This window comes from Parambassis ranga, chromosome 24, assembly GCF_900634625.1.
Source record: "Parambassis ranga chromosome 24, fParRan2.1, whole genome shotgun sequence".
NCBI classification, from domain to species: Eukaryota; Metazoa; Chordata; class Actinopteri; family Ambassidae; genus Parambassis; species Parambassis ranga.
Window position 1 is genome coordinate 16,447,393 of NC_041043.1, and position 13,575 is coordinate 16,460,967.

General features: G+C 46.8%; 1 protein-coding gene across 3 annotated transcripts in view; it reads left to right on the forward strand.

Annotated features, from left to right (window-relative positions):
* Positions 1-10,263, forward strand: part of hivep2a (HIVEP zinc finger 2a) — a 70,206-nt gene extending 59,943 nt beyond the window's left edge. For 2 of the 3 annotated variants that reach the window (XM_028396530.1, XM_028396529.1), the window contains 6 exons: positions 2,285-2,460; positions 3,106-3,207; positions 5,143-6,007; positions 6,119-6,227; positions 7,380-7,493; positions 7,919-10,263. In XM_028396530.1, the coding sequence (XP_028252331.1) occupies positions 2,285-2,460; positions 3,106-3,207; positions 5,143-6,007; positions 6,119-6,227; positions 7,380-7,493; positions 7,919-8,602 (2,050 nt within the window). In that variant the 3' untranslated portion in view covers positions 8,603-10,263. The remainder of the gene's footprint in view (positions 1-2,284; positions 2,461-3,105; positions 3,208-5,142; positions 6,008-6,118; positions 6,228-7,379; positions 7,494-7,918) is intronic. The other variant, XM_028396531.1, reaches the window with a different exon arrangement.
* Positions 10,264-13,575: the final 3,312 nt, after the last annotated feature.

The following is a 13,575-nucleotide window of genomic DNA, read 5'->3' on the forward strand; positions in this document are numbered from 1 at the left end:
AAAGCTCTGAATAAGACCCTCAGATACCTGAGCACCACTCCTGTGAACAGCTGGGCCTCAGACTTATGTTGTTTCTCTTAATCCAGCTGGATAGTCAATAAAAATGATGTCCTCTGTGTGAACTGTGAGGACGTCTGCTTCATCACGATTAGTCAGAAAAATCTTCTTAGGTAAAAAAAAAGGAGACTTATCCTTTTACAGCCGAGTCTTTGGACTTCACTTGTGCCTGTGAGCGTCAGGCCAAGTGTCTGAGCCTGCTAAACCCATCACAGGCTAACGACCCGAGCTGCATGTCTGTAATTGGACATTCGTAAGTCGTGCTTCGGTTTTTATAGACTGATGTGAAGTGGGATCTGTCCCTCATTAGCTGTGTTTTAAAGGCATTTTCACAGCAACTGTACTATTTATTTATCTTGTTAGCTGTTGAGAGGAAAAGGCCTTTTTTTTTAGTCCTTTTGAATCTCATCATTAAATTTGCTTTATTTCACACGTGTTTCATTTGTTCCATATTAATGGTGCTTTTTGGAGGATGTGGAGGCCGGCCCTCTGTCTGACTTAGGCTTTCTTTGTCCTGGGAAGACAAGAAGGTCCCAGAACCACCACAGCATCACTCCCTGCTGATTGACTTGTATGTGTGAAACGTTGTGCATCAGTTTGTGATGAAGACACGATAGATAGATAGATAAATACTCTATTGATCTCCGAGGGGACATTCAGGAAACAACGCACTGTGTCATCACAGAGAAATCATCCTAACATGTGCATTCAGTGGTCAAAGGCTGTTTGAGGGAGTTTAGGCCAGGAGTGAGAAACAGTCGTACAGTATCATAATGATTTATAGTCTACAGTAGAAACCGAGGTTACTGAATGGAACACACAAACACACACACACACACACACACACACACACACACACACACACACACAGAGAGTTATTAAATGCAGCAGACAGTGAAGTAATTCCCTGTTGTCCCCAAAGGACACGTTAGAAGCAATAAGTGGATAAAAGCATGCAAACAGGCTGAATGGGAAAAGACTCACACACACACACAGACACACACATGAACAGTATGCAAACTATTAAGTATGACACAGGAAAACAAGATGGTTCCTGTAGGTTTCTGCAGACTCCCTGAGCGACTTCGCGTCTCCTCCTCACCTGAACGCTTTTTGAAAGTCAATCTGTGTTATGGTCTTACCGTGTGCTGCGAATAAAACAAAATAAAATAATAATTCACTTTCATAACCGGCCACAGCTGTGTAAACGTCTCGTCCACGGCTGCAGTGAACAGATACATTTCTCACTGATGCAGACTGATCGTTTGATGTTCCTGATACTTGACCTGCTTTAAGGCAGGAGGCCCCGAACCAGCCGTCATCCACTCCTCCGCCTGCAGCAGGCAGGACGGGAAACTGCCGCCGCTCCTGCTTTTCCTCCACGCAGAAGAAAACACTGTGCCCGCGCTGATCGGCAGTAATTTCCTTCCATGACGGACAGACTCCTGCAGACGTGCACTGATCCTGCAGACGTGCACTGATCCTGCAGACGTGCACTGATCCTGCTGCCAAGTGTCCGCTGTTTCACTTAAAGCCTCGTGTTAGACCAAAAATCACGTCTGACAGTGATGTTTAAAAAAAAAAAGCTTGTAAAAGAATAAGTGGGGCTGCTCGGAGGACTGTGGTTTGTTTTTAGAAGAGACGGAGCAGCATGAAGACAATGAAGGCCAGAGAGCTGCTATTCTCGGTTAGAGCAGAGGAATGTTTCGACCAGGCCATGTGTCAAAGTGAAGGAACCTCCAGAGGAAGGTCATGGTGGCAGAAAGCCCTCAAACCGGCCTCCAAAAACCCTTGGTGTTTCCCCTTAGATGAGATATGCAATGCTTTCAAGCAGGTTCTGGGTCTACCCAGCCGTCAGCTGGCGGGTTCTTCAAACAGAAAGAGCCCAGGAGGAATCTGGCTCAGATGCCTGAACTGGCCTTCCTCAGTCATCAGCTCTGGATCATGAGTTTGTCTCTCAGGGTGGCGGAGCCCAGCGGTAGAGTCAAGGTTCAGACATCCAGAGGGAGCTGCTCCTTCACATCAAAAGGGGCCAGTTCAGGCACCTGATCCAGATTGCTCCTGGGCAACTTCCCTGCGTCAGCGACCTGACCTCTGACCTCCCTGTGGAGGGCACAGAGAGAGTTCACATGACAACCAATAGAGTATCCAGTGAGCAGGGAAACATAAGCAGCAATAAGAACCCGGGCAGGATCACCACTCCGTTTGCTCCTGTGCTCTCTTTCAGGTATAAATCCAACGAGGACTATGTTTACGTTCGCGGCCGCGGTCGAGGGAAATACATCTGCGAGGAGTGCGGCATCCGCTGCAAGAAACCCAGCATGCTGAAGAAACACATCCGGACGCACACCGACGTCCGGCCGTACGTCTGCAAGTTCTGCAACTTTGCATTCAAGACAAAAGGTGAGTTCTGCTCTTCATCCTCTTCATCTGTGCTGCTCACTGAGTCAAAGCAGCTTTAAATCAGTGTAGAAGTAAGAAACCCCTAACTGATAGCAGGAAGTGTGGGCCGATCCACTCCTCCACCAGTGAGGAGAAGAAACTAGACATTGGTGTAAACACAAGAGGTCTCACTCCACTGACCTGAGAAGACAGTGCCAGAAAACAATCTCCAAAAATAACAAGGTATATGACGAGTCCACTCAAAGCCTAGTCAGACTTTTAGGAAGAATTTAACCCTAAACCTTCGACCTAAGCGGCTAAAGGGATGAATTAAACATGTGAAGAGGCTGCCTGGTGCAGAAGATGCTGACCAGCTGATACCTGATCTTTAATAAAGAGCCATCATCGGCCTGTACGCACATCAGGCCTCCGGAGGAGTTCAGGCCAGGTTGAGTCATTTTGTCATTAAATTACATTTTGTATAAATTACATATAATCTGTAAATTGTAATTTTGTGGCCTCACTTTTTTTTTCTTCCACCACTTCTATTTCCATTTCACCCTCTTTGTGTTGATGCAGCCACACAGGCTCTGGTTTCCAGTAAAGACTAGTCGAAGGGTCATTAAATTGTGTGTGTGTGTGTGTGTGTGTGTGTGTGTTTTGCAGGAAACCTGACGAAGCACATGAAGTCGAAGGCTCATATGAAAAAGTGTCTGGAGTTGGGAGTCTCCATGTCTTCGGTTGAGGACACTGAGGCAGACGAAGGAGGTACACACAAACACACACACACACGAACACACACACTGCAGCGGCATCTTGCTATCTTGTTGGAAGTGGCCTGCAGCGTCTTTGGTTTAGTGCGGTTGAACAGGGATGATTAGTGTAATGGGAAGCAGAGCTCATCCTGACAGCCGGGTCTCAAAAACAGGCCAAACATCCATCCACCATTTTAGTCTCTTATTACATAAAAACACTTTTAAAACCACACTTTTATTTTCACTCATTTATTTAAAAATAGCAACAAATCTGAGCTGAAGAAGAAACCGCCCGGCCTGTTAATCATGGAAATAAGGTGGAAACGACGGCCGGGGGACGATGTTGTGGGCTGAGAGGAGGGATGAAGATGGTTTCGCATGAAATATTCACAAATAATAAATTCTGGTCAGATGTCTCTGGAGGCTGCGACAGTCTCTGAACAGATGAGCGGGGGTTCGGCGTCCCGTTCATCTTCAGATGACTCGATAATGAAGCGGGAAATTAGTGTGATTATTTTTATATTCTTGGGAGTTTTTCATCGTTAACGGCAGCGAGTCTGATGATGTTTAAAAGCAACAAATAAATCTTTTATTTTGTGTCTTCGGAGGCGATGAGGTCACACACGACATCATCTAGATCCTTTATGTCCATCATATTGGTTTGATTGAGGTTGAAGCCATTCGCTTGGACACAGGACACATCCCTGTGTGTGTGTTTCTGTGTGTGTGTCTGTGTGTGCGTTCATGTGTGTGTGTGTGTGTGTGTGTTTCTGTCTGTGTGTCTGTGTGTGCATTCATGTGTGTGTGTGTATGTGTGTGTGCAATCATGTGTGTGTGGTCATGTGTTTCTGTGTGTGTATGTGTGTGTCTGTGTCTGTGTGTGTGTGTGCATTCATGTGTGTGTTTGTCTGTGTGTGTGTTCATGTGTGTGTGTGTCTGTGTCTGTGTCTGTGTCTGTGTTTGTGTGTGCATTCATGTGTGTGTTTGTGTGTGTGTGTTCATGTGTGTGTGTGTGTGTGTTTCTGTCTGTGTGTCTGTGTGTGCGTTCATGTGTGTGTGTGTGTGTGTTTCTGTCTGTGTGTCTGTGTGTGCGTTCATGTGTGTGTGTGTATGTGTGTGTGCAATCATGTGTGTGTGGTCATGTGTTTCTGTGTGTGTCTGTGTGTGTATGTGTGTGTCTGTGTCTGTGTTTGTGTGTGCATTCATGTGTGTGTTTGTGTGTGTGTGTTCATGTGTGTGTGTGTGTGTATGTGTGTCTGTGTGTGTGTCTGTGTGTGTGTTCATGTGTGTGTGTGTGTGTCTGTGTGTGTGTCCGATCAGTGGATAACCTCCTGTTATCATCATATTTCAGCCGGTATTTTCCCGGTGTAGTTTTACTGGAGTCTCTCCCGCTGTGTGTTTTGGCTCGGCCCTTTAATGGCGACGCGCTGCAGTGACTCACTGAGACATAAACATTGGCGGTTTGTGAAAAACTGTTGTATATAAGAGGCTAACTGGAAAAGTAGTGCTGTGTTAGTGGATCTGATTTCCCCTAAATACAATTTATTAACCCCGCGCTGCGGCTGCTGCTGGACCAGAACCAAAGTTAGTTTTAGTGTGAATTTCAGCTCAACTTTGACTTTTACTTTGAAAAGTCCGAACTTTTTCTGTCCCAGAATTCATCGTTTTTGTTACTTTGTGTTAAGTTTATCAGCCAATCAGCTGCTGGTTACCTGCCAGCAGCTCCTGCCAGCGTCTGGCTGCCGTCCATCCTGCTTCATGTTTTATTGGTGGAGCTGCAGGGACTGAGGTCGAAGCTCTGTCACCACAAATTAACACAAACTGTTCTATTCTCCTTCTTCTCCTTCTTCTCCTTCTTCTTCTTCTTCTTCTGCACCTTCCTGTCTCCTCCTCCTCCTCCTCTTCTGCACCTTCCTGTCTCCTCCTCCTCCTCCTCTTCCTCTCTAAGATGTCGGAGATGAAGGCCAGCGCTCTTCTGAAAACACGGGCACCAGGCCGCACCAGTTCTCAGACGCCGATGACTCGGAAGGCGGTGAGGAAGACGGCGATGAGGTGGATGACGAAGACGACGAAGAGGACGACTATGATGGCGACTCCACCCCTAAGACTCGCTCACGCTCCACCAGCCCGCAGCCATACGCCCTCCCCTCCATGTCCATCACGGCCGTGGCCGCCTCCCACCCCGCCTCTCACCTCTCTCACCATTCGGCGTGCGACCTCCTTGGAAACGCCAACAAGCCGCCGCTGTTCGGGTACTTCACCACCGTTCCGAGCATCCAGATTACACCGCAGGCTCCACCCAGCGACCCGGCTGGGAGGGAGCGCGGCCAGGCGGAGTTTCAGCGAGGCCAGCAGCGGCCGCTGGGTAGCAGGCTGCAGGTCCCGCCCTCCTCCTCCATGGATGAAGACCTCCCGGTCCCCTCCTCGGATCTATCCTCCCCCTCGTCCCGCCTGTCCTCACCCGGGTTGGACTACTCGGGCTGCCCGTCCCCCATCTCCCCATCCTCCTCGCCCTCGGCCCGCCGTTACCTGTCCCCACATCGTGACCTGTCACCCCGCGCCGGACACCTGTCGCCCCGGCGGGACATCTCTCCTCTGCGCCACATCTCCCCCAAAAGGGATCTGGGGGCGGCAGGCGGATACCGGCGAGACCTGTCCCCCAGGAGGGGACACCTGTCTCTACTGTCCCCTCTGTCCCGGCCAACATCTCCGGCAGGAAGAGACTACAAGCGTGACCTTTCACCTAGAGGGCGCCACAGGGGGATGATCCGGCCCCTGTCTCCCCGCCGAGGCCTGCACCTCCACCACCAGAGGTGAGCTCGGGGACGGTCTCCTGTCTCTCAGACCTGATGTGAAGAGTTAAACACACGAAGCTTGTGCTGCAGATTTAATGTGATGTTTTGCTGCTTGTTTATGACCACCAGCCCGCAGAGCGCCGCACGCAGCCTCAGGCCCAGTCAGCAGACCGGAGCGCTGGGTCAGGGAGAGTTCGGCCCTCTGGGACGTCGCAGAGCCAGCACAGAAATGGAGACGGTGAGACTGGTTATTCTATTTGTCTGCACTGTCTTGCTTTGTGTTTAGTTTGAACCATGTGGTCTGGTTTCAGTTTCATCTGTAGAAGATTTGAATGTATTTAAACTTCGCCCCGCACAGTGTAGAGGCCTCGGTTTACTTTTTTTAGCAGTAGGATGAAATATTCATACGTTCCAGTGCCTGCGGTGCTGTTTATGTTTACTTGTTTTCTTATTCCTTTATTTTTGTCAGCAGTTTCATTTGGAACTGTTTTCTTCCAAACTTTACGTTTATGCCCGATCACAGTGCATCGGTGACTACACACCAAGAAAAGACTTTGGACAATGCCATCAAGGTTTAGAAGAGCCTAGTAACTCTGAATAGGTGACAGCCAGGCCATCAAGTCTGGTTTCTCAGACTGAAATGATCAGTGTTTACGCAGCTTTGCGCCCTCTGGTGGTCATGTGAGTGTCAAGGTGAACACTGCAGCCAAGAAAATGGCAGAGAAGCTTCTTTCCATGATGTCATGTTTGAATGAACCCAGACAGCGCTGCCTCGGCCTCCTGGCTGTCGGTCTGGATCCAGGTTCATGCAGCACTCGGACCCTTTGTTGTGTAAATCTGAGGATGTGTAATAATTCAATTTAAAGTACAAATGAGGAATAATGGAGAGAAAGAGAGCGTGAGACTGAGCAGAGAGCTGAAAGTGTCTGGCAGTCCGAGCAGAAAGGCTCAGCGAGGAGGAGGAGGAGGAGGAGGAGGAAGAGCGAGGCAGACGGACAGAGGGATGATTGAAGATAGGGCTGCTGGCTTTGGGTGGTAATGGGATCTTGGCCGGCGGTGGTGTGGTTAATAACGCGGCTGTTTTTCTTCTTAAGAGCAGCGCTTCAGACTCTGTCTGCAGCCGAGCCGACACATTCATGCCGTCATTACACAGCGTGTTTGTTTGTTTTCACCACCACACACTTCTGCTTCTCATCACGTTCATTCACTTATTCTCTCACACGAGTTCTGGTTTTCCCATCTGAATCCCTCTGTGTGTGTGTGTGTGTGTGTGTGTGTGTGTGTGTGTGTGTGTGTGTGTGTGTGTGTGTGTGTGTGTTCGCTGAAGCTCGCTGCTTCATGATGACGTCCACAGCACGTTTCCAGCTTCATCTCCTTTTTTGTTTTGCAGGACCATCGTCCGGGTTCACCATCGTCAGGGGACCAGGGCGGTAGCCGTGGCAACCAGTCAAGCCCACCACACCAAGTCCTGTTCAGTCACCTTCCTCTCCATTCACAACTGCAGGTATTTTATTTTATTTTATTTTTTTTTATTATTATTTTTATTTTATTTTATAGGAATTAAAATGTTTCACTTTTTAAAAATTTGTTTACATTTCTAAAGTTTATATTAATAAATTAATTAAAATAATAATATTATATGTATTATTAATTTTTATATTTAATATTATTATTACCTATTTACCTAATGAATTTTTTTATATTATTTTTACAGTTGTTTGTATTATATTTTACATTTTATGTAAAACACCAGCTCTTTGAAAATACAGATGAAAAAAATATTTTAAATGTATGTTTTTGAGATGCTTTGGTTGGGGACTATTTTCAGCAGCGGATTAATATTAATTGGAAACTGTGGTGTGTGATTTGGCAGCAGCGCGTGTTTCCTCTTGGTTGAAATAAGAAACTGAAATTATAAACATTCCTCAGGTGCGTTCACCTTTCCCAATGATCCCCATCGGAGGGATCCAGATGGTACACTCCGTCCCCACGTCCATCACCACCCCTCTGGGCCAGCAGGGGGCGCAGCCGGCCGCCTCCCGCCTATCTCTGCACAAGAGCGTGTCTGAGGACTCCACCGCCAGCGAAGCCGCCACGCCACATTTCGCCTCCTTCGCTGAGAGGGGAGGAGAGCGGCTGAGGGAGTCTCCTCACTGCTCCTCACAGGAGAGGGAGGGAGGAGGCGGGAGGAGGAGGGAGCGAGAGCAGGAGGAGAGCATCCACACCTGCACCAAGGCCATCGCCTCGCTCTGCATCGACTCCGAAGAGCTCGCTCAGAGAGGAGGAGGAGGAGCAGGCAGAGGGGATGAAGGAAGAGCCCCATCCTCCTCCTCCACCTCCTCCTCCGACTTCCAGCGGTCACCGCCCACCTCCGTGTCACCACCGGTTCCCCACCCCTCCCCGTCTCCTCCTCAAGGTTCTGGGATTCAGCACTTTAGCGGCCTGGAGCTCAGGCCTCCCCACCCATCAGTCCCTGCCTCCCCTCACCCCTCCTGCTCCTCCTCCTCCTCCTCCTCCCCTCACCCTCCCAGCCCCAGATCTGACACCCCACAACCTCCAGCAGCGTCCAGGGAGTCAGAAAGCACAAAAAAGTGGAGCCAGGACGTGTCGTAGAGGAACCAGAGGAGGAGAAGCGACGGACGTCTGTCTGTGTGGATAATAGGAAGGGATGAAGTGCAACAGAGAGACAGAAATACTGACTTTTGCACACTTTACACACACTTTACACACACACATTTCTTGCGACACACACACACACACTCTCTCTTAAAGACAGACACTTTTAATGTACGTGTACAGCATGCCTGTTTCTTATTTAAAGACTTTGCATACACATGAACGGCAACTCACACCAACACGAGCCCGACCAAAATCTGCGAAAACATTTTTAACGACAGCGGTACGTCAAAAGCATCGGACAGCTACGTGTGTGCCTTTTCTTTAGTCTGTGTTTGGCTTGTATTCTTATAAGCAAACAGAAGCAGGAAGGTAAATGTAAATACAGTACAATACTATCAGCTTTGTAATAAATGCAATCCCCCCCCCTCCTCTTCCTCCTCCTCCTCCTCCTCCTCCTCCTCTTCCTCCTCCCTCTGCTCCTGTATTTCTTTTTCTTCTGTTTTTTTTGGGACACCTTAAAAGTCTTGATGTGAAGTCATGGATATTACTATTACGTACGGTTGCACTAAAACATATTTTTATATGAGTGAAATTTAAAAAATGGCTTTTTTGTGTACAGCAGCAATTCTATAATACTATTTATTATTGTTACCATGTTTCATAAATTGTACATTTTTTCTTAAATGTCGTGGATGCCTTTTTCTATGTAAAGCATGGGTTTTTGCTATATCGCTTACATTAGGGCGAGGATATGTACACTGTAATATGGCTTTATATGTTAGACCTATTTATATACGTCTAAGTGAGCCCCCCCCCCCCCCTCTATATACACATAGAAGATTTACCAGAATATTTAGCCAGCATATGAATACATACAGTATATAGAACCTATCGACTTGTCTATCTATCTATCTGCACTTAACATGTAGAATGACATCACATTATGGTAGTTTGCTTGTACATGCTCTGCTGCTCTCTGCCTGCCTCCTGGTTGTGTTGTTTTTTTTACGTTCTCTCTCTCTCGCTCGCTCTCTCGTGGTGTTTAATTTTTGATCTCCGGGCTCTCAGCATTAAGTGAATGAACCTGCCTTCTTGCATCCTGCTTTTAAACGTCGGCATCACACAGAGTGAGGGTAGCTCCACATTCCAGTCAGTCAGTGTAAATATCTCAGAGTCATCTCCCTCTGAACACACACACACACACACACACACACAAGTTTTTGTGTTTGGCATCGATGCACATTGTGGCCATGGCAATCAGCCCACCTCTGACCTAATGGCTTTATTTCTGAGGAGACAGTCGCCAAACTCTCAGACAAAATGCACCTTATTCATCAACGTCCCAGCACTCTGATCGTTTTTTTGCAGATTGAAGTGTTTCGGAGGAGAACTGTCTGCACTCTGACCCCTCAAACTGTCTCAGTAAAATAATAATAATGATGATAATAATAATAATAACAGTTTTGAAGCTCTGTGCACTGCGTTGTTTTTGTTTCTTTGTTTTTTTTGTTTGTTTTTTTGGTCCTTCTCTCCTGGACGTCCCTTTTGTAGCTAAGCAATATTTAGCCAAAACTCTGCTCTCCAGCAGGGAGTGTATCTGTTGCAAGGCAACAACAACAGCGTTCTTAAAGATCCTAAAATCAGGAGAAGAAGGGAGCAGTTGTGGGTTGTGGTGATTTCAGTAAACACAACCCTTTTTTTTGTGTGTGTGACAGTTTAGGGCCGAGTCGGGCAGGCTGCAATGTGAGTGTGTATCTCTGTATTCTGTATCGGTGTGTATTCAACCAGTATATCCTCTTCTTACGACTCTTTTCTATCTCGATCTCCCCTCTGTTATGTACACTTATCATGACGACAATGATGTCTTTAAAAAAAAAATCTCTTTCTCTGTCGAAGATATCAAAGCACAAGTCATTGTATAGAAATGACGACAATACAAAAAAAAGGACAAAAAAAGGTATACGTGCATATAAAAGGGTAACTTTTGTGATGGTGTTCTGTGGAATTAATACAAATATCATGTATGACCCCAGTTGCAACAAGGAATCGCAGTAGAAGTGGAAGAAATGGATTGTTGTTTTCAAATAAATATGAATAGAATCATGTGTGTGCAGAACTTTTCCTTCACTGTTCGTGTCCAGTCGGTGTCCACCTGTCCAAAGCAGACTGGGACTGTGGACAGGTCTTTCAGCCCACTCCCACATCATGGCCCACTCTTGCATGTCTCCTCTGAGCTCTTCTCTTCAGGCCTGTTCATACATGTAGATATCTGCACTCAGGCCCACTTTCACAATATGTTCCACTCAGCACCAAGAACCCCGTTTTAAGGCCCACTCTCACATGTCACACATTTTCACATGTATGTTCCACTCTTGCAATGTAGAATTAATATACTGCAATAAGGTCCACTCCACTCTTGCATGTCTGCACTAAGGTCCACTCTCACACTGATGTCACACATTGATGTATTTGCAATAAGGTCTTCTCATTAGGCCCACTCGCACATTCATATTCTACGCTTACATGTCTGCTGTTTCTCTCTTCAGGCCCGCTCTCACGGACTCCATAAGCTCTGGTCCTCTTTTCAGGGCCACTTCCATGGTATGTTCTACTCTTCCATATTTGCATCTCACATGTATGTTCCACTCTTGCAATGTTGCATTAATTGTGTATCGGCATTAGGCTCCGCCCTCTTAAGGCCCACTTGTCACTTTCTTCAGCGGCTACTCCAGCATCTTTGTTCCACTCTTGCAACAAGGTCCACTCTCACATTGATGTTCCACTCTTACTTGTGTGCTTTGAGTTCCTGAGTGCTTTATGCACCATTTTGCAGGTCTACACCAAGCTTCTCTCAGCACTTCAGGTCCAATCATGAATCTGCACTAAGGCCCTCTCTTAGGCCCCCATTTATGTGCCACTCTAATGTCTCTGCAATAAGAAGCCAAGCAGAGGCGTTCAGTGCTGCTTCTTCGAGTCCCTTCTGTCTTTTCTGTCTCCTTAAATGCAACATTACACTGTCCTGGCAGTACAAAAACACACAGCAAAGAACATTTCTGCACAAAGTCTTGTGTTCGTACTTTCACACATCAAGGCTGACACACTTTGCTGCTTGGCATGTCTTCACATTCTGTTTTGTGCCTCTGCTGACTCAACTGTCAATCAAACATGTCCGACGTCTTGTTCCCTGAGAGGAGGCAAAAGAATGATTTCTGACACGTCCTCTGGTTTTCTTCAGCATCCTTTTCTGCTTCCAGTTTTGTTGCTGTGCAAAAAGACATTTTGTCCTCACCGTCCTTATTTAATCATTACGTCTCACTGTAATGTCAATAGTAACACAAGTGACATTGAACGCATCATCTGCAGTAAGTGTGTCAGTAGAAGCAGCTTTAAGTCCAACCCTGTCTGACAGGAACAGTGAGTCTGAGAGTCCTCTTTGAACGGGGTCAGCTGATGAGCCCTCAGCACATACGACTCCAGCAGCATTCATGTCTTTATTCTCACTGCAGCCTTTTTTCTGTCTCGTTCATATTTCTAATTTTAATGCAGTCCCTGTCATTAGCCATGTCCCACATATGTCTACCTGTCTACATCTTTTGGTGCTTTTTTTCTTTTTGTTGACACAACTGGGTTGGTGTCAACTTACATTTATTCTGTCAGTCTGTCCACATGTCGGTGAGTCCCGCGGCCTTTGATGAGGGATGATCAAGCGAGTTATTTTGGTCCTGATTAGCGTTTGGAGGAATCGCTTTCATCACTAGGTGCAAGGTGTGTGTGTGTGTGTGTGTGTGTGTGTGTCTTCCGTGGTTCATTCAGAGGTGCCAGCATATGGAAATCTCCCCTGGGACTTGCTGTTTGTAGCATTTGTGTGTGTGTCTGCGGGTTGTTTGCATGTGTGTAAACGTTAAAGTATTCTAACATATATTTTACGTTATGCACAAACACGTCCGATCAGTCAGCAAACAACCAGTCAGTCAGTGGAGGGACACCTGATCAGCACCTTAGCACCATGTTGCTGTTTTGAATACATAAAGCAGACGCTCCACATGTTCCCACTTCAATGTTAATCAGCCTCAGTTCTGGACAGTTAGCTAGCAGCTAATAGCTAACAAGTTCACTCATTCAAGTGATGCAAACAGCGTACCGGCATCATGGCTGAGGAGCATTATAAGCGAGCACTGTGACACATTCACTCTTCATCATCATCATCCTCAGACTCTGACCCCCCATCAGTCCGGCGGCTCTGTCCTCTCTGTCCCCCGCAGCTTTCTGTCCAGTTTGCCGACATGAACCAAAAACTTAAGCTTTGATCAAAGATGTTTTTTTGTATTGACGGTAAGAGCTCTCACTCCAATCACTATTCACATACGCATGAACATAACCACACAATGACACAAGCGATCAGGAGAGAGTCAGACATCTGCCGTAAACAGGATCTTTGCTGTAAGAAGACAGCGGAGTAAAAAAACATGTGAAAGTACCGTCGTGTAATCCACCGATTTCCACAAAGTATCTGTATTCTGATTGGAATACAGTTACTCAGATTGTATTCTGATTAGGTCGGTACATGTAATCCAGTCATCAACTACCTCTGACCCCTTAGCCAGTGAGGTCTGCATCACGGTGGTGGCCTCTGTTTTCTGAATGACCTGGAAAGGGTCACACTGTTAAAGGGGCCGAACACTCAGACCACCAGTCCTCCATCATCCAACAGATCTACACCCTCTTCACCAGGCGGAAGACGTCTGACTGAATGGACCATGTACAGGCGGTCCAAAGAGACGTGACACCATCACAACAAATACTCGAACCAGGTCCAAACTCTACAACAGACAAAAACACAGAGTCAGGATTCAGCATGAACACAATCATCACAACGACAGGTGTGTAGCGTCTTTGTGTTTCTGCACTTTGTGGAACCAGTGTGAGAAAAATCAACCCTGCCATGTTCCTTCTGTGGGAATCACCCT